The sequence below is a fragment of the Bombus vancouverensis genome, chromosome 15 (genome assembly GCF_051014615.1).
Source record: "Bombus vancouverensis nearcticus chromosome 15, iyBomVanc1_principal, whole genome shotgun sequence".
Taxonomy (NCBI): domain Eukaryota; kingdom Metazoa; phylum Arthropoda; class Insecta; order Hymenoptera; family Apidae; genus Bombus; species Bombus vancouverensis.
In genome coordinates, this window is record NC_134925.1 from 10,568,837 (window position 1) to 10,588,039 (window position 19,203).

Here is a 19,203-nt window from a genome sequence, read left to right on the forward strand (position 1 = left end):
ACAATTAAAATCGTCACGTTTGGATCCTATTGTTCGAACTAATAAAAAGCACTGAAGAGAATATCCATCTAAAAAATCTTTATACAATATTACGATATTTATTTATTTTTACAATATTTATATTGATTCAAAAGAAATTCTACGTGTTCAAGAAGAAGAGCAATTAAAATCGTGACGCTTCAGTCCTAATGTTTAAACTAATAAAAAGAACCGAAGAGAATATCCATCCAACGAATCTTTGTTACTAAAACTAGTCGATCGTCCCTCAGCCTGTTCGGATAAACCAGCTTCTATCGTGTAATACAAAACAGTTTATAGGAATGACGAAAGTCGAGGCTACTGTTACGCAAGCTCTGCCGATCTTCCATAATTATTATTTATTTAGAATGCGCGACATAGAGGCGCGATTCAGGCACACGCGCATTCGCAAATTCCTCAGACGATTCTCTACTTAATCGACATTCCGGATATCGTCGAGGATCGATCGCCTTCTTGATATTCCGTCACGACGCGCGTCGACTTTGACGCTCTACGCTGTGTCCATCAGATACTCGCGACTAAACGATCCAATCGCTGTTAACGTAATTTATCGAATCCGCCAAATATTTGTCGTACAGAGCCTGGAGTAAGTCGTGCGACTCGACGATCGAGGATGGAAGGACACGGTAACAGGTAGCGACGTGGCCAGGAAGGAATACCAAGAAGCTCGTGGAAATCGGAAGGAAGAGAAAGCAGAGATCGTAGATGCGAGTGGCTCCGCGGCGAGAAAAGCGAGCAAGAGCGTTTTACCCGTGGAGAAAGGATAAACGTGGGTCGTAGTTTATCGACGTAGGCGTCTATGCGCAAGAGAGCAGTGGCGCCGGAGCGACGACGTCCGTTGTCGTCGAGGGATGGCAGGACGGAAAAGATCGATCGGCTGTGGCTAGAAATCGCAACCCCGTGTGGACGTGGCCGCGTGGAACGAGGGCGACGGTGTAAAGCGGTGGTGCAGACGGGAAGGAAAGGCAAAGCGTAGGGTGGGTGGGGTCGCGATCGCGCGGCCGCGCGCTCGCTCTCCTCTTCTAGGAAGTCGATGCGATCGCAGTTTCGAGCGAAAGTCGCGCGAACGGTGACGGGAATCTACGCGAAGGAAAGAAAGGAAGGACGAAAGGAAGGAAGGAAGACGCGAGGAAAAGGGAAATTAGAGTGGTGCGTGGAAACAAACCGAATACTGCGACAGATCGCGATGACTCGCCGCTGGTTCTCCCGCCTCGCTTTTCTCGCGATCTATCCTGACAGGCTCGTCGATACGTGATCGGTTGGCACGCGAGTCTCGTGCGGTCGTGAGATTTATACGCCGATCCTGGGGCAACTTTTCCAGACGGTGGACCTACGTAAGTAGAAGAAAATAGGAGGCAACGTAGGATGCCGGCGAGCGTGCTAATACGCGCAAGAAAGCGACATTCCCCTTTGCGGACGATGGCTGCCGACCTCAAGCTCGTGCCCGAGCCCGAGCTTTTGTCCCGGACCTGCCACTCTGATCGATATTTCGCCAACCCCGCTGCTTTTCTCTCTCTCCCTTGGTTTCTCCTCCACCCCTCTCTCTCCTTCTCGCTTTCCTTTTCTACGTGTATATGCGCGTAAGCGCGCATAAAACCCCTTCCATTCTCTTTGTTTCTGCACGAGGTTTCGCGTCATTCGCCACCCTTTCTGGCTTTGCCGACCTTCTATCCGGCCAATTGCCTACTCTACTTACTCCCTATCCGCCCTGTAACACCGTCGTTTCACGAGCCGCTATGTCGTTTTCGCCGTTCCGTTTCACGCTTTTCCATACTTCGCGCCTTTTCATCCTCCTTTCCTACCATTACCTGTATTCTTCTTCTCCGCATGTGCGCCTCCCCCCGTCCGTGTAACAAGAAAAACGACGGCAGTTAAGAAACTGCACGGCAGCGCGAGAAACAGAGTTTTCCGGTTTACCTTGAAAGCGACGCGTGACCGTCTCGAGTTCAGTCGTTTGCATTTGCGCGTCGAGCGAATTAACCGTCGCAGGAAACGTAACGGAGCGTGCGGGCGTGTTCGTTAGCGGCTCGCGTATCTTCGTTCTCTCGCGCGCGTATATACCCTGCACGCGAGCGTTCGCGTATCGTGATTTTTCTGCCAACCACGCGACAGTGAACGAGACGACGATAGTCGTCTGGCGGATGAGCCAGCGACCACGGGAACGCTCGATCTCGCCGAGGGTAAAAAGTGGCGGAAAGTGGCAGAATCTCGACGGTGGCTGGAGCGTCGAGCTGTCGGACGTGCACGAGGCTTCGACCTTCGTTTCGAGATTCCAATCTGAAAAGACGAATACAGGAGGAACGCGAAAGGGAGAAAGAGAAGCGCGAGAGACGGAATGGGATGGAGAGGCGAAACGCGGCAGCAAAGGGGAGAGACCGCGGTGCAGAGGTGAGACGTCCGAGACGATAGGCAGGGACGAAAACAGAGACGCGATGGAAGCAAACGCGAAGGGGCGAAAAGAAAACGGCAAGGTTCGAGCGTTTTATCGCTGCGCTGCTTCTGTGTCGAGTGTCCTACCGCTTTCCTCTTTCCCCCTTTGCGTCATTTCGCTGCTTTGCAAGAAGAGGATATCGCTGTTAACTTACCTCACGGATATCCGCATTGTTTCGCGTCAACCAGCCAACTCAGCTGACCTACATTGGCCAGGCACCAGGCAAAATGGGATATCGAGCCACTCGATGCTCATCTACGGAAAACTCGCCTTCCCTACAGGGAGACCCAGGTGCCTAGCGTCGTATTCGTGTTCGCTCGTCGTCACTGTCGTGGTCGTAGTCGTGCTTGAAAGTACTCTTTCGTCCTAACACGGTTCGTTTTCCTATATTTCTTGTTGGCACACGTGGATCGAACTCGGATTCAAAAAGAGAAAATTGACTCGGCCGAGCTCGTGTCTCGCCTGCCGTAGCGGCATATTCGAGGACGAACTTGATATTTATGTATCGCTAGAGACGCGCGCAGCTCTAGAGAACTTCGATCTACGATCGACGATCCATGCAACTGATTAACAGTCGAGCAATGCGATTCGTCATTGCATTTACGAAGGCACTTGGGTGCACCTCCTCTTTCTCCTCCTTCGATCGCGTTAAATATATTCGATCTGACGCCGAGCACGATCAAAGTTATCGGAATAACACGACGACAGTGTCCGAGGGCATAGAAGAGCGCAGCCAAATACAATGGAAAGTGCGTGTTGTTGCTTTACGTCGCGTTATAACGTTGCGCTTTAATAGTTGGAATCGTTTCAGTCGCGTAACTAAATCACAAGGCACGCCGATTAGACGATAATCTATGGTAATCGTCGATCAAGGCCGATCGCATAAGCTGCCCAGACATTCGGTACGTTTTTGATTGGCATCATTCACTGTTAATGCAACTAACTCGCTGCCCCTGCCCCTCTCGCACCTTCCACTTCTCTTTCTTCTCTTCCTCGTTTTCCATCTCCTTCTCCATCGAGCCTCCTTCCTCCTCTGTGTTCCTTCTCCTTCTCCACTTCCTCCTTCGCACTCCCCTTCCAACTTTCTATAAGTCCGCGTGCCGTACTAAAAATAAAGTTAATGCCGAAGCATCGTCTTTCGTATGCGCCGCCACGAAAAGAAGAAAAAGCGGCAGAAAGAAATTGTCGACGGGTCGGTCGAACACGAGAAAACGCGTTCTCCTCTGTTACTTCCATGACGTTCGGTGAAACGGATCGCGAACCGGTGTCGATCGCCGGAAGCAACCGATACGCGAACATTCGAAGCGAAGGAAGAAGAAGAAGAAGAGGGAAGAGAAGCGAAGGAAGAGAAAAAAGACAGAAGGTCGAATAGGGATACTCGAGTAACTCGATTAAGAGATTCGTGCGTTCGAAACGCCATTAGTTTTTTTTCCTCTTGTTATTACTGTTATTGCTATTATTACTCTTATTATTATTATTATTATTATTATTGTTATTATTACATAGCAATTGATAATAATTGGAATTGACAACAGGTATAGCTGTCAAGCGACGAACAACCAAGTTGACGATACGATACCGCCAGATTGGTCCAAGTGTGCTCGATATCTCTGCGAATTATAGCTTTTCCACGCAGAGACGCGTGTATCGGGAATACGTGGTGTATGAAATAAGCGAACAGGATTAAAATGCAGAAAGAAAGACAGGAAGATACGCGACACGGCACGCTCCTATAAATATGTAATAGGGTAGGTGGATGTTATTTGTTTCTTCGTCAAAAATAGATATTCCATTCTAATAGGTATTAGAGTTAGCATTCTAATAGACGTTTGAATAGATATTCTCGACCGTGAAACGAACGAATGGAAACTGAGCGAGGTCGCTGCGGCAAATACACATTTTCGGACCAACACCCTCTTTGGAAAAGCGGATGAGATCGAAGCCTCCTCTTCTTTCGTTATCGGATAAAGGAGCTGAAAGAGGGACGAGGAAAGTTTTGGGCTCGTACACGACGGTATATGATACGAGAATAGAAGAACAATACCGAACGCGCGAGGAGAGAGCGATGCCTTCCCCGTATTATTTAAGGAAATCGCGAACGACTTCGGGAAATTCTTCGGTTGTTTCCACCTTATTGCCTCTCGTTCCAAGAATTTCTGGCCGATACAGCGCACGATATAATAATCAAGAGTGATAGAAATACGCGTAACGATATATCAAGACAGCGGCTGACAGAACGATAAGAGAGAACCGTACGGACTGAGCGATGTTACAACTGTGGCGCGAATAAAACCACTCTTTCCTATGTTTTGTCTTCGTAGGAAGAGTCGCCAGTCCGACGACTGGATGCACAAAATTAGTATCACGATACCTTATCTCACGGGAGTCGCTGCATAAAGGTTTCTATGCGTCATTAAATATCCATTATACGCGTCATACCACGATAGGCGTATGAACTATTCAGAAGCTGTATCGATCGACTCACGTGAATTCGAAAACGTCGGAGAGAAGTCGATGATGTTGCAAACGCACGCTGTTTTTTAAGTTTACTTTCCTATCGTTTCCGTCATTTTTCGATAAACGAGCTGGCCCAAGTAAATCTTTTCCTGTTCTCAGCGTCGAATACCGAATATCGATGAGAAATAAAGTCGAACGGTTCGGCTTGCGAGGGACTCGGCGTACGAAGAAGAAAGCGAAGCCTCGATCTCGTTCGATTCTCCAAAGAGGATCTTCGTTCGAGAACGCGTATTTCACGCGAGAAGATATTTTTAACGAAGAAACGAACGATCGACATCCAGCTATTATACCAAATAAGTGCGCATCGCGTGTTCTACGTTTTAATCTCGGACGCGTATCTCCTCGTGTATCGCGATACACGTATCTCCGTGTGAAAGAAGATCTGTTAAACCGTAATTTCCAGTGACCGATAGCAACTGAGATTCCAATGCTAATCGTTCACGCCCCCTGACACGATTTCTTTTTTTTTCTTTTGGGCGGGCCGACATACGCCTACCGACAGCTCGAACGACAAACGGACAAATTCATCCCTTCGTATCGTGGTTCTCGCGATCGTAGTCGTGGTTGTTGTCGTGGTCGTAGCCGCGGTCGAAATCGCGATCTCGGCGAAATACGAGAAGAGATACAAGTATAAATATATGCAAGAGATGCTACTCGTTTTTATCAGCGCTCGTATTCGTTTCTTTTTTCGCAGATTTCGTCGAAATGAGGGACCATCCGTCGCGCCTTTTCTCTGATACGAGGTAAGACGGTGATTTACCTCCTATCAAATACAGTGGCTACGAAAAGTATTCGAACCCTATTTATGTACGCACTGATTAACTTTACTTTATTTTCAATGCTAATTAATTAGGTCGAAATTCTTACATTCGTCGTATCGTTTAACGATGTTCTTGCACGATTGTCGCCGATTTTTATGCAATTTCTCTTATTCTCTGTTAGAGTAACTAAAGAAATGAAACTCGCATACAAATTTATTTCGCTCGTTAAACGATACAACAGACGTGAGAAACGACGATTTAGTCTATTAACTGTGTTATACTGTTGCAGAACGGACGCGTAGAAATGCCAGAATGAGAGGTAAGAGAGACTATCCTATTCTTCGTCGAATACAAGAAAAAATATGAGTACCATCGCCGGTTCGAAGATTACCCTGCCGCTCTGATCGATTAGTGATAAGAGCATTTAAATTTGTTCGAAGTAACGTCGTATTAATGATTCGAATTAGAATTTATTAGCTTTTTATGCGATCAACAGATCGACGGTTCGTTGGACGTCTAATAATAATATTTATCGATATAAACTGCTATTTACTACATTTGTCGCTTATTACATCGATCTTACAATTACTATTTGCATACGATTTACATTAAACTGCTTGCACTGGATCTTGTTTACCGTGATTTATCATTCGGATACTAAGGATATGGAAGCCGAAGAGCTTATTACACAAAGTGTAATTGCACGAGATTTAACGATCGCAAATGTCAAATTTATCATCGCATACCTTTGCAACGAACTCGGAAATCTGACATTTAAAAATCAGTCTAATATCCGTTTTACATTTTTACATAGCCACGTTGATTCCAACGAGTAAAACCTTTGCAATCTAACGTATATTCGTAACTTTGCGATTAAACGTGTCGTCAAGGATAAGCGAATTTTCAAATATTTTTAAACGATAGTACACGCATGCTGCTTCGTTAACGCCGTTGATTAGCGAGACTGCGGAATAACACGGTACTTGCAGGAGTGGCGTTTCTGGGGACGGTGAGATCGGCACGCGGAACTTTCCTGAGGATGCTCGTCTTCGTCTTCCTGGCGACGTTCCTCTGGCTTCAATTTCACGTGATCAGCCTGACCGGCCGAGATTCCTCTGGACAGGCCTCGTCGAACGAGACGCTGTTCTCCCTCGTACCGCAAGAATTACATAGGTAAATCAGGCCGTGCAAATACGCCTTTTCATCATTTTCAAGAAAAATCCTCGTCGCCAGTACGTACGATAATACGTGCGAAAATAATAAAAAAAAAAACAAAAAGACAAACGAGAGAAAAACAAAGATAAGTAAGACGTTGTTTGGCAAAGAGGGATAAAGAAAGAAAGAAAAAGAGTTGTTCTTCCAGGTTTCTGAAAGATCGTCGAAATGGTTCTTCCTCGACGTTAACGAACGCGAGCACGGAAACGTTAACCGAGTTCGAAATAGCGGAGATTCGTCGAAACATAGAAAGGGCGAACGCCGAGCAAAGAGTGTACAACGAAGAGTCTTTCGGTCCTTTGGCTAACGACGCTCCCATAATAGTGATTCAAGTGCACACACGGCTCACCTACCTCAGACACCTGATCGTGTCGTTGGCTCAAGCGAAAGGGATCGAGCAAACCCTTCTGGTCTTTAGCCACGACGTTTGGCATCCGGACATCAACTATCTCGTGCAAAGTGTCGACTTCTGTCGTGTCGTGCAAATATTTTACCCTCACAGCATACAGACTCATCCTCGAACGTTTCCCGGCGAAGATCCGAACGATTGCCCTCGAAACATTCGCAAAGAACAGTGAGTAATCCTCTTCTTTATCGAACGCGTCGACCGTAGTGTTCTTAAGGCGGGATTTTTAACGAGCGTTGGATTATGGGGGGCCATTGTGCGATCGCTATCTGGTATATAACGGACTGAAACAGTTTTTGATCGGATAAATCGTTCGCTTTATATTCCAAGAGATTTGCAAAAGAACTTAGAGCAGTTTGTAGAGTATAGCAAAATGTTTACCTGATTGCAAACTTTTACATATTATTGCTGCATGCGGTAGACGCGTTTGTACCGATGCAACGAAGAAACGTGCTTCTGTTTTCTTAGTAGTAATTTTCGAACGCTCGTGCGCCTGTTAGAATAAAGGAGAGAATTGTAAATGGAAACAATGCAATGAGGTCGTAAAATAAAGCGCTAAGAGTCACTAACTGTCGTCGCTACATTCTCTATGCACGCACCTGCGTCAGGTTCTTGTAGGTCAGGTGCGTCAGCTTCTTTAGATCAGTTTCTATCTTCCTTTACAAGGAAATGATTACTTCACTTATCCATTAAATTTCGTTCTATAATTACAGACAGTTTTTTTAACGTAGCGTAATAGTTTGTCTATATTGTAACAATCGCTGATCATTTGAAACTGAACGAGGGAGAACAAAGACAACGAGGGAATAAAAATTACGAAAGTCCAGTTTTCGCGAATATTTCGAGTATGTAATACTATAGATACAAAGGGTAGAATTTAAAATTAGAATTAAAATAAAAATTTTGCGGTCTGACACTTATAGAAAATCCTGTCTTTGTCTACCTCGAACACGATCTTCGACGAACCTACACGCTCTCGCTCAAAGACGTTAGGACGTCTCCTTCTTTTGACAAAATTTTGCGTTAATCGGTGCAGATTATGAATTTCAAATTGCTGATAAAATCGTTAATATATTAGTAACGCGTAATTTATTATTATTCATAATGAATTTTTAATCTTTTCCAATTTTGAGCCAATATAATAGGAACTGTCCCAAGACCTTTGAGCGATGGTGTACGTTTTCTTCCGCACATGTTCGCCGCTATAATTCGCAACTCCACAGAGCTCTGAATCTCGGCTGCATCAACGCAAAGCATCCGGACCTCTACGGACACTACAGAGAAGCCAAATTCACGCAGACGAAGCATCACTGGTGGTGGAAAGCGAACCGCGTGTTCGATCAATTATCGATCACGAGAAATCACACCGGCATAGTTCTTTTCCTCGAGGAAGATCACTACGTCGCCGAAGATTTCCTACACGTTCTCCGACTGATGGAACGTACCTGTAAACATAGCTGCAAAAGATGCAACGTCCTGTCCCTGGGCACCTATCTCAAAACCTACAATTATTTTGCCGATTTCAGTCGAAAGGTGAGAGATTCACACGCGTCGCACTAATCGCTCCGATCGCTCTAACCGCTCTGATCGCTCTAATTGCTCAAATCGTTCTAACCACTCTAATCGCTTTACTCGTTCGGTGCGCGAACTCGACACCTCCTTCCCTAACCAGACATGCGATCGAAAAATCGTGCTTCGCGAACCGTTAGCTTGCGCGATCTCTTACTTGCTTCGACCATCCATATTCCTCGCTACTCGATCGCTGTGATCTCTCGTTTCAACTGATTTCTCGCTCGATTCGAAGGCCACAGGTGAATGAACGCATATAAGCGACACTGTCTGCTTTTCGTGCAATCATTTCAAAATTCAACTCACAGTCGACTAATATCACGTGCAAGTTAGCTCTGCATTTGATCATAGGATCAGATGGATACGCGTTGCTGCTATTATTTCGAGAATTTGAAAGATTTCTCGCGAGGCATTGTGAGCTTATCATCCACTTTCGGAACGCTTACGTATCTTCGAATCCATCAGGTTATTCCCTTCTTTAACAGTTTCATATTTAAAATAGTTTTGTTCGGTCATCAAGATGACATACGAAGCAGAAAATCAACAAACATTAAACGTACAATATTTTCCCGTGTGGCCTCTGTTTCATTCTATTGTGTTGGTTGTTTGACTTAACAGCTGCACTCTCTCTCTCTCTCTCTCTCTGTCTCTCCCTCTCTTCGCTCTCCTCTTTCCTCCGCTTTCCTCTTCTTACCGCCGCGTTTGCGACAAGTCGTGCTTATTATTAAGAGACAAAGAAGGGAAGGAGAGTTAGCTAAGAGTAGGGATAGATAAAAGGAACGAAGGAACGAAAAGTTAGGGCGCGAGAGGTAGGCAAATTCGAGTCGATCCGAATAAATAAAGAATGTGTCGCGAGACCGCGTAAGAATCGTTGGACGATGGGTGCATACCGAATTATCGTCGTATCGAATCATCAGCTCGATTTCAGTATGAATATCTGTGTGTCGATGTTTCACGCACGCCTCGTCCGTTAGTTCCTTGGCGTCAACAGCGCCCTGCAAAAGGAGCTACTGCGTGGATTAAAAAGATGGGAAGCATCGGCGAGGCAACAGTCGGCTAAAGCCGAAGACGTCATCGGTACCAGTGACAACGGAAGAATCAACGGAATCCCAAGCAGCAGCAGCAGCAGCAGCAACAGCGGCAGTGGGAGCGGCAGCACCGGCAGTAGCAGCAATAGTACTCCTACTGGGGCGAGCAACAGCAAAAACAGCAGCGTTAACAACACTGGCGCTGCCGCCATCCTACCAATCGCACGCAACGCACAGATCGTGCAATCTGCCTCCGCATGGGCTTTCCAACTCCTACCCGAACTCTACAATCATTATCAAAAGGTTGCCGACATCTTTCGACGACCCTCGTTATGCGTGCAATTCTCTCCATCCTTCCCCCTATTTCTACGAAGTCGGGCGCGCACGTGCGCACGCACGCGTTATTTTCTCCGATTTTCCCGAAATTTGATCGTCCTGCGATAGATTCGCGATCGACGATTTAACACGCCCATTGCGCATGATGCTAACGCAAGCTTCGAGTAATCGTTCAGGGTACACTCGTGAATCTGAGAAAAGAATGCTGGACGTTGTTGGACAGCGATTAACGAGCTCTATGTATACAATAAGTGGCGTTGTACGAGATTTCTGTTGTATATGTAATACACAGTAGCATGCACGCGCGTGCGCGCACGCGCTCACGCGCACCGATCGTCCCGCGATCTTCCTATTTCGTTTTATCCTCGCTACGATACTGTAGTTGCATCTTAAGAACCGCGCTCGTGATATTTCATTCAGGCTGAAGTGATTCCTTGGATCTCGAGCAAACACAACATGGGCATGGCGTTTAATCGCGTCACTTGGAACAAATTGAGAAAGTGCGCCGCCCAGTTCTGCTCGTACGACGATTACAATTGGGACTGGAGTCTTCAACATATCGCGCAAACCTGTATGCCACCGAGCAAAGGACCCGGAATCGCGCCTCGTACAGAATCCGGTTTAATCACGATGATGATGCGGGCGCCCAGAGTTTTTCACATCGGAGAATGGTGAGTCGGAATAATTCTTTCTTTCCTACTCTCCTTTTTGCCTCCTCCTTTAAACTTATGCCTCCTTTATGCCTCCTATCGTATTCCAACGGATACCTAACGATTATAGGAAATATACCACCTCTGTCTTTCCACACGTCGTATCTCCCTGTAGCGAAATACTTTTATGATCGTTAAATCGATGATCTATGAATGTTACCAATACCAGCGGAGTCCATCACAAGAAAACCAATTGCGAATCGACCGCTGTGATAGCAAAGGTTCAAAACGTCCTAAAGGCTGCCCGAGACCATCTTTTTCCTACTCAACTGACGCTTACTGTAGCTGGCACTGCGAAAAAGACGAAGCTCAGGAAGGGCAACGGCGGATGGGGCGACACACGGGATCATCGGCTTTGTTGGAACATTACCGTTTATCCGGATCTCGTTTTACCTTGAGACCAAACTCTCGAACGAACGACATCGAAATATCCTTTCAATTTCTTCTTTTTTCTTCGCAAACCCTTCTCTATTTCTCTACCTGCCTCGTTCTTCGTCCCGTTGTCCAAAAAGTCGCATCCCGCTCAGCCCGTTTCGTTCCCGCCTCGTCCTGACTCATCCAGTTTCGTCTCTCGTGGAAGATGCTCGTTTAACAAGTTCCTTCGCGTCGACGAATTATTGTATCGATCCCACGGTCTGCTATCAGATCGCGCGGCATCCCTAGCGGCGTACTTATCTTTATATTCGTGCTAAACCTAGCAACCGATTCAGTCGGCGGAAGCACATTTCGCGCTTGGCGACTCAGCTCCTTAACGAATTTGCGTCTCGACCGGTCGCCGAAGTCCCAGAGAAACACGCTTATCACGTATTCTAGTCATCGTACCCAATGATGATTAACGATAAATGGGTAACAAAAACAAATGGTCCTTGTCTGTCTATAAATTGCTTCCAGTAAGGTAGCGAACAACGTTAGACTGACGATACTCCCCGCTCGAGACGACCCAGACTTTTGAACTTGGAGTGACTCCGAGAGCGAACCAAAGCCATCCACGAGTCGCGAAATTTACATAGGATACGTTTTATATTTGTAACGAGAATCAACGAAAATAAACGAATCGACCGATTTTCTCGTATCTATTATCTTCTTCAAACGTTTATTATCTTATTTCGCTCATTGTAAATCGAGTATATCGTACCTCGGTTGGTCGGCAGTCGTATTTGTACAGGCAATTAATTGTTTCGTACCATCACCTATAAATATCAATGAAAAGAATATCCTTCGTAAGCCGGGTGCACGACTCAAAATCGTCTGTCTTATAATCCTAAAAGTTTCGCGTATGTCGGCACGTTATCGTCGTACTCCACCCACATAAAGTTTCCTGCTATTGGTCCTTCCAAGTTGTATTTCTCTGCGAACTTCTTTATGTTGAATCGCCTTCGTTGAGGACCATCCCTGAAATTCGTATCAACCGGTAATTCGCGATTTATCGCTTGCCAATAACGCGTTATTAGCTGGTAATTAATAGAAAGCAATTAGTTCTTTGGGGTCGTATATCTGCTCTCAGCCATCAAAACGAAGAACCAGTCAGACTGTACGTTATACTGCCACATGCTTTGGAAATATACAAGATTTTTAACCCATTGAGGATCAAGCAATAGTTTATCATAACACGTACTTTATTGTACATAATTTATTATACGTACTATAACTTCTTGAAATTATGTAAGATTGTAGAATTTAAGTGCAAAAAAATAGCACCGAGAAAGATAATAAGCGATATTTTGCTACAATCCTTGATATTTTCTTTCGTAGTTATACAATTAAAAAGACAAGATTCGATAACGTAAATTGATTAAAATAAGGACGTTACGTTAACGCAACTTTGATCCTTAATGAGATAACAAGATCTCACAATTTAGGTCAGTGCACCGTGAAATCGAAACTGGTGATTACGAACTTCAGTCTTCGGACATTCCTTTGATCGTACTATTAGCGTCCGTTCTACGAAAATTAATTCTGATCACCATGGTGTCTATATTGATGCTCAATACGACCACAAAGGATTAAAAAGCACGCAAGCTATTACATATTTACTATGCACGCTCGACTTTACCTGTTGCTCAGCCTTCTCTCGTCGAATGTAATGGATCCTTGATTCTGCTTGTAAACGAGAAAGACATATCGATGTTTACCGCTACCTTTTGGCGGCGCTGGACCAACATATTCCGCTAGTACCTCTCCTTTCGCGACATTTTCTTCTGGAATATTTCCGACCAACCAATGTCGAAATTCTCGATTGTATCCCTTCCTAGTCGGTACGTCAGGATCTGCGCATGAAAGAACGTCGGAATCTTCATTAGTAATGGCTTTAACGAGCACCAAATTATGAGGCATCGAATCATCGATCGATCAAGAGCCATGGCAAAGAAGAAACAGTGAACGAAAGAAACAGGTTTGTTCGCGTCGACTCGGTGAAAGTTGTCGCGAGTTGCACGCCTCGAAAGTTTCACAAGGATAAGGTAATGTATATAAGGTCGCGTTCTTCTCCATAATTAACTTGAATCGTCTCTAGCCTCCAAACAAATTTGCACTGTACGAGTTTACACTCTGCTGACTTACCTGTCATTACAAGCGTGTAAAGTACTCCCCCTTCGTGCTTGTAATGAATCTCTGGAATCGTTTGCGTCTCCGTGGGAGTTAACTCATTTCCAAAATCGATCGCTTTGTCTCCGTACTTGACCTAACTCAGATCCATACACGTTATTGCCATAAGATAAATATTAAATGAAATAACTAAATAATATCATTTAGTTATATCAAATAATTTATTTGATACTTTTCATCTTTTAAACTATTCAAACACACGCATCTATGCCAACTAGATTCAGCTTTCTCCTTACGATACGCTTGCATTTGCACTCCCAGACTCACACTAACGTTAAGTGCAATTATTCAAAAAAAACTACACCTCGATCTTCTCTGTTGGTGCCGTGTCTAGTATATCGGGTACGATTTGTGCTTCCTCAAATTTTGTACGAGTATCTGTACCGGTGATAATATGGATACCGCAGACAAGAATTCCTGCAATTTATTTTGTATCTCATATTTAACACACAACGATCCGAAAATAGTGAAATTAGGTACATAGTTGTATTCGCGATTCGATTTTAATTAAAGATATACACGTACCTATTATCATGGAATACTTCATCTTTATCTCGTTCTGTTGCACTTAGCCTCGACAGACTACACACGCTCGACTCTGTAGAAACGTTTTATCCTACCGACTACGTCCCCCACCCCTTTCCTAGCTTATAACCTGACAAGAATTCCTATTGCATTTAACTTTTCTTTTCATTTGGCGTCGAACGACCATGATTCTCCCCCTCTTTTCGCGAATGTTCGCGTCCTCTTATTTGCTACTTGGCGCTCCTTTCCTCACAACTTCTTTCCTTTTCAAAATCCTCTAAAGAGGAAAGTAGAAAAACGCTAATCATTCTATTAAATCAATGATCTTAAGTATTAGATAATATAATATATATATGTTACATAATTGATGGAACAAATGTGCTGGTGGATCGAATATTACGACGATACGTTATAACTTTATTTATTTTTGTTCATTGTGTACAGGTGTTACATTACACAATGTAAAAGGGCTTGTACTACATGAATGAGCGTTTAATATCAAATTTCATACAAAATATCTGCGCACCAATCTCCAATATCTATATACCAGGTTTCATATCCCTCATATTCTATCCATGCTATGTACTTAACCTCCCAATTGTTTATATAAAAGTGGAACATAATCGTCAAATTCTGCCTGGTACATGTTTCCAGCAATAGGGTCTCCCAGTTTGTATTTTGCAGCAAATTTTTTAATAGAAAAATTTGCTCGATTATCCCCACTGCGATTAGTCAGACGAGGTTCGTCGAATGTAAGCTTTTGAGGCTGCTTATACAAAAGGAACACATAGCGATGAAGTCCGGTGCCTTCTGGTGGACCTGAACCGATGTACTGAGAGAGTACTTCACCTTTGGAAACGTCAGAACCAGGAATGTTTCCTACCAACCAGTGGTGCCATTCACGAAACTTTGGTTCTTTGCGGCTTGGTGCATCTGGATCTGGAAGGAAAATATAATAAATTAATCTAACTGTTAATTAAAAACTACTATTATATGTGCAACCTATGCAATTTTACGTTGTCAAATGTCCTATGACTGGATAAAAATCTGCAGTCTAATTATAACATTTAATGGCAGGAAGAAATTTTTACATAGATACCATTTCTTTAGTTGTGTTAACAAAAATATGACATTACATTAAAACCTGCAGTGTAATTACTATAAAAATTTCAATATTCTTTCAATACGTACCAGTCATACAAAGGGTATAGAAAACACTTGCATCGCCATCCCACTTAACAGAAGGTGGATCTTTCACCTGTGTCGGAGTCAACACTTTGCCAATTTCAATGGCAAGGTTATTTGGATAGGTGACCTGTAGTACATTTTGTGGGACCTTGTCTATAACGTCGGGTACGACACCATGAGTTTGCAACGCTTGAGCCATGGAAGACAAAAGACGAGTTCCAATTTCAACGAGAGGTTTCCTTGCAATTAATGAAGCTGAAAGTACACCAAGTAATAACAGACGACAGACTACGAAACTAACAAATAATCCATTCTTCGCAATCGTAACCAAACCAAAAATGCAGCAAGGTTATCGCAAATGGTCAATAGGCAATTCGTACAAACAATTTGACCGATACTGAGCAACCGTTTTTGCATATAATCGATAATCTCTTATTAACTCGCAAAGAAAACAAAACATACAATAAAAAAAGAAAAACACAAACGAAGTAAGGTGAAAAAAAGAAAGGATCGCGTATTCTACGACGCTAATTATTACGTGCTACATTGGGAGGAGAGTAATGCGACACGCTTTGATCAATTTTTCTAATAGATATTACTTGCGTTAATTGAAAGCAGCATGACACCCAACACGGACTTTAACTCATAGATAAAAAACTTTAAAGAAAGAATATTAAGGAAGCTACAAATACAACTGACTTTGTAACAATCTTAGAAACCGGCACACTGTAGTCGATTCTTGTCCTTATCGTCCCCTCCTTTTGCCAACGTTTGCTCTATATAGATCGGCATACGCGTTATATATGTAGTACATTGCAGAAGCCTGTAGCGCTAACCAATCACGCGCACGAAATCATTTCGGTAAACATCGCTGTAATACACGCCATCTATCGGAATTCAGGTATTGACAACACATTTTTTTAATTATTGAATATTTATTAGAATATTAACGTATCTGATGAATTATTGCAAACATGTACATTATATTTCAAATGAAAATCTTTAATAATTTTAAAAATATAACAAAGAATCGACCTTTTGATCGAATTGCATCAGGTGTTCAGATATTTGCATTATAAAATACGAATTTCAAATAAAGAAACATAAATGCAGAAACAAAATTATTTTAATGCTATATTATAATGAAATAATGCACTATACACAGACTAAATGGAGACATTTGATTTTTCTACATATCTTCCTACATATACGCATACGCGCACATGCGTTATGTACATGTATACACATCATACGTACGTCATACAACATAAACTATCCATATACAACATTCGTACAAGCTTGCACATTTAAAGATATATTCATTTCTTCATAAACAATTGCTCTACACCCTTCTTTAGTCAATGTAACCCACTTAAACATAATTTCTTTACACTGGTGTACACATAAGCGCTAAACTTTGGCGAACAAGAATATCAGGAAACAACGACGATGTTTGCAATCAGTTTTTATGCGAAAACATTTCAAGATCGTGCAAATCTGATGAAAATACGATATCGAATGGGTATGAATGAGAATCCTATCCGAGAGTATTATGATACAATTTTATTCTACGACTGTTTTACTTCAATTTTCGTATTAATACTGTTTTGGTAATGTGACCTTCTTCGCATTAACTTGATATTTTTGCTGTCGTTGTCCTTTATCGTACGCGTGCTCTTTATATCATCTCTTTCTAACTGATTAACTAAAAAAAATTAAGCGTATTCGCAAATTAAAGGAATTACTATTATTTACAGTAATATGTAGGAACGATCGTACAAATTTCACGCGCAAAAAGGAAAACCTTTTCCTTTTTCCTATTCCACTTTGTCATTATTTTAACTTTTAAATTTGCACCTTTATACAATTTTCTGCAAATTCTCTATCTCGAGCGTATCGATTGCTAATTATAGGAAAACAGAATAGAGACGAGAGGAACGAGGAAAGAAAAGAAAAGAGATGGTAAAAGAAAGATAAGAAGGAAAGTGAAAAGAGGAGAGAGATAACAGAGGAGGTCAGGTAAATGACAGAAACGATAATGAGGAAAATGGAGATTTATCTAAAAACCTAGACGTTTCAGATTACTACGCGTTGCACAACCATTAAATCTTAATCTTTCACCTTGCCAGCTTTTACTTTTGCTTCGGAATTGTCTGAGATCGGCTTGGTGATCAGGATGGCTCATCGGTCGATAACCCTGTGGCGAACACAATTCCTTCTGTTCCCTGTAGAATTGCTCATATCCGCCATGCAGCAAATAAACTTCCGGATAATAGAGAGCGGGATAATATTCCTTGTTACGTTGACGATCCAAACTTCGTAGAAATCGTGAGAGATTTGGACCTCGTTCCCACGAAAATTCACAATGAAACACTAGAATATTTCTTTTACTCGTATCTGGTTCAATTTCAGGCGTATTTTTCAGTGGATCTAATAGGAATTGCTCGATGAGATCTTTACTGTAAAGATTTAGAGCACCTTGAATGTGACCTGCATCGAACTCGTACGGATAACGGCAATCTACGATTTCGAACGAATTAATTCTATCGTTAAATTCTCCGCGTATTAAAGCGGCTAAGGTATCGACTGAAATCGATTTTAAATCTTCGTGATGACCAACAGCTAATGGCAGGACGCATGGTTTGCTGAAATCTCCTGTGAGATCGGTATCGGTGACGCTGCGATGAATGGCAGATTTGATGTGCGCGTGTGCTTCCAATTCCGAGGACACTTCTGTCTCTGTCCCAGTTTCCGTTTCTGTCTCCATTTCTATGTCCGTTTCCATTTTCATCTCTATTTCCATTTTCGTCGATATCGTTTCTATTACAGCTGCCGTCTCTATTCCTGACGTAGAAAAGCTCTTCTGTAACGACCTACACTTTGGCATCTCGAACATCATGGCTTCACCACTGCTACAATCTTTGACGGCTTCAAAGAAGTTGTTGGATCTTCGTGATCTCTTGACTAGTCTCGGGCTCTCGTTCGTCAGTGGTTCATGCCGCTTCGAAGCTCGAGCAAACGGCAAATTGAAAGTATCTGCGTCGGTGTTCTCGTCGGTAATTTCATCGATTCGCCGACGTCGTGCAACGGGTATAGTCGTCGCTAGTGGGCTACCATCGTCGAAATCTAGAGTCTTAGTCGATGAGTTCGCATTCGGAGAACGAAACAAACAGGAACGTACTTTCGAAAGCGACGAGATCTTTTGACTTTCCTTTTCATATTGCAATGACAATGAGCGTCTGAAGCTTCCGCTTGTGGCGCCGTAGGTACGTGAATACTCGGGCGTGCTCTGATTACTTAAGTCAGGATTCGTTGATGTATTCGCGATCTCGGCACCGACGATATTGCCGCAGAGTAAAGTGGTGATACCATTCGGTAATTGCGTCGCATCGTCCAAATTCTCGGTATCTACCAGATCGTTGAACCCATCATCCATACTCTCGTAACCGGATGAGATGCTTCGAAAGAGGGAACATCGTGCGATTCGCGCTCGGTGTGGCGATGATCGTACCGGCGACTCCATCGGACTCCGAGATTCGATAGACATTCGACGTGGAGCAACGGCCAGGGGCTCCGCGAATCGAAATCTATCTCGCCTCGATTTTTCCTCTTTCTCAATGAAGCTTGCTCCATATCCGCTGTCTTGGCTATTCGGATCGCAATCTTCTAGAGGATGACGGGTCCTTTTTGTACCGACGATCTATTACACATTAAAATACATTAATTAGACTCGAGTATTTATCACACTCTCGTCGAATTAATTTTGTCTTTTGACGCTTATCGTTTGACCATGTAAAAAAATTTTAAAGACCGACCCGGTGTGGCGCTTCGGAATGTGACACGCCGCTTGTTCAAAATACAGATAACGAAAACT

At 43.3% G+C, this 19,203-nt stretch overlaps 5 protein-coding genes across 8 annotated transcripts in view; 1 reads left to right on the forward strand and 4 right to left on the reverse strand.

Annotated features, from left to right (window-relative positions):
• The window catches only part of Vmat (Vesicular monoamine transporter), a 46,829-nt gene extending 44,113 nt beyond the window's left edge, over nt 1-2,716 (reverse strand). For both annotated transcript variants that reach the window (XR_013060189.1, XM_076624991.1), the window contains exon 1: nt 2,625-2,716. Coding sequence is in view for 1 of the 2 variants with exons in the window: in XM_076624991.1 (XP_076481106.1) it covers nt 2,625-2,641 (17 nt within the window). In the remaining variant the exon portion in view is untranslated. The remainder of the gene's footprint in view (nt 1-2,624) is intronic.
• Nucleotides 2,717-5,675: 2,959 nt separating this feature from the next.
• Nucleotides 5,676-12,084, forward strand: Mgat2 (alpha-1,6-mannosyl-glycoprotein 2-beta-N-acetylglucosaminyltransferase). Of its 2 annotated transcripts, none has more exons than XM_033350236.2 (8): nt 5,676-5,730; nt 6,038-6,067; nt 6,738-6,921; nt 7,112-7,537; nt 8,593-8,902; nt 9,913-10,269; nt 10,723-10,973; nt 11,182-12,084. In XM_033350236.2, exons 2-8 carry the CDS (start codon nt 6,061-6,063, stop codon nt 11,408-11,410), a joined length of 1,764 nt encoding a protein of 587 aa, XP_033206127.1. In that variant the 5' UTR covers nt 5,676-5,730; nt 6,038-6,060; the 3' UTR covers nt 11,411-12,084. The 2 variants fall into 2 exon arrangements, with proteins under 2 accessions (XP_033206127.1, XP_033206132.1); XM_033350241.2 differs by having other exon boundaries at nt 5,687-5,794.
• LOC117166345 (protein D2) lies at nt 12,075-14,266 on the reverse strand. Its single transcript, XM_033350251.2, has 5 exons — nt 14,142-14,266; nt 13,921-14,033; nt 13,572-13,692; nt 13,066-13,279; nt 12,075-12,404 (listed from the first exon to the last, which is right to left on the reverse strand). The coding sequence occupies exons 1-5, from the start codon at nt 14,161-14,163 to the stop codon at nt 12,266-12,268; spliced, it is 609 nt and encodes a 202-aa protein (XP_033206142.2). The 5' UTR covers nt 14,164-14,266; the 3' UTR covers nt 12,075-12,265.
• Nucleotides 14,267-14,546: 280 nt separating this feature from the next.
• LOC117166344 (protein D2) lies at nt 14,547-16,173 on the reverse strand. 2 transcript variants are annotated; one of them, XM_033350249.2, is made up of 3 exons: nt 16,029-16,173; nt 15,333-15,584; nt 14,547-15,080 (listed from the first exon to the last, which is right to left on the reverse strand). In XM_033350249.2, the coding sequence occupies exons 2-3, from the start codon at nt 15,526-15,528 to the stop codon at nt 14,728-14,730; spliced, it is 549 nt and encodes a 182-aa protein (XP_033206140.1). In that variant the 5' UTR covers nt 15,529-15,584; nt 16,029-16,173; the 3' UTR covers nt 14,547-14,727. The 2 variants fall into 2 exon arrangements, with proteins under 2 accessions (XP_033206140.1, XP_033206139.1); XM_033350248.2 differs by having other exon boundaries at nt 15,929-16,098.
• A 264-nt stretch (nt 16,174-16,437) lies between these two features.
• The window catches only part of loco (regulator of G protein signaling family member locomotion defects), a 39,788-nt gene continuing 37,022 nt past the window's right edge, over nt 16,438-19,203 (reverse strand). Inside the window, exon 17 of the mRNA XM_033350225.2 lies at nt 16,438-19,029. Within this exon, the coding sequence (XP_033206116.2) occupies nt 17,389-19,029 (1,641 nt within the window). The 3' untranslated portion in view covers nt 16,438-17,388. The remainder of the gene's footprint in view (nt 19,030-19,203) is intronic.

What these genes read in the sequence shown, in the direction of transcription:
- Mgat2 (XM_033350236.2), top strand. An exon ending in CGAAACATTCGCAAAGAACA is followed by an intron (nt 7,538 to 8,592) that starts GTGAGTAATCCT and finishes GCAACTCCACAG; the next exon opens with AGCTCTGAATCTCGGCTGCA. An exon ending in TCTACAATCATTATCAAAAG is followed by an intron (nt 10,270 to 10,722) that starts GTTGCCGACATC and finishes TATTTCATTCAG; the next exon opens with GCTGAAGTGATTCCTTGGAT.
- LOC117166345 (XM_033350251.2), bottom strand. Translation starts at nt 14,163, where the DNA reads ATGAAGTATTCCATGATAATAG. An exon ending in CACCAACAGAGAAGATCGAG is followed by an intron (nt 13,693 to 13,920) that starts GTGTAGTTTTTT and finishes GATCTGAGTTAG; the next exon opens with GTCAAGTACGGAGACAAAGC. An exon ending in GAGAGAAGGCTGAGCAACAG is followed by an intron (nt 12,405 to 13,065) that starts GTAAAGTCGAGC and finishes TACGAATTTCAG; the next exon opens with GGATGGTCCTCAACGAAGGC.
- LOC117166344 (XM_033350248.2), bottom strand. Translation starts at nt 15,950, where the DNA reads ATGCTGCTTTCAATTAACGCAA. An exon ending in GCTGCTTTCAATTAACGCAA is followed by an intron (nt 15,585 to 15,928) that starts GTAATATCTATT and finishes GTGTACTTTCAG; the next exon opens with CTTCATTAATTGCAAGGAAA. An exon ending in CTATACCCTTTGTATGACTG is followed by an intron (nt 15,081 to 15,332) that starts GTACGTATTGAA and finishes TTTTCCTTCCAG; the next exon opens with ATCCAGATGCACCAAGCCGC.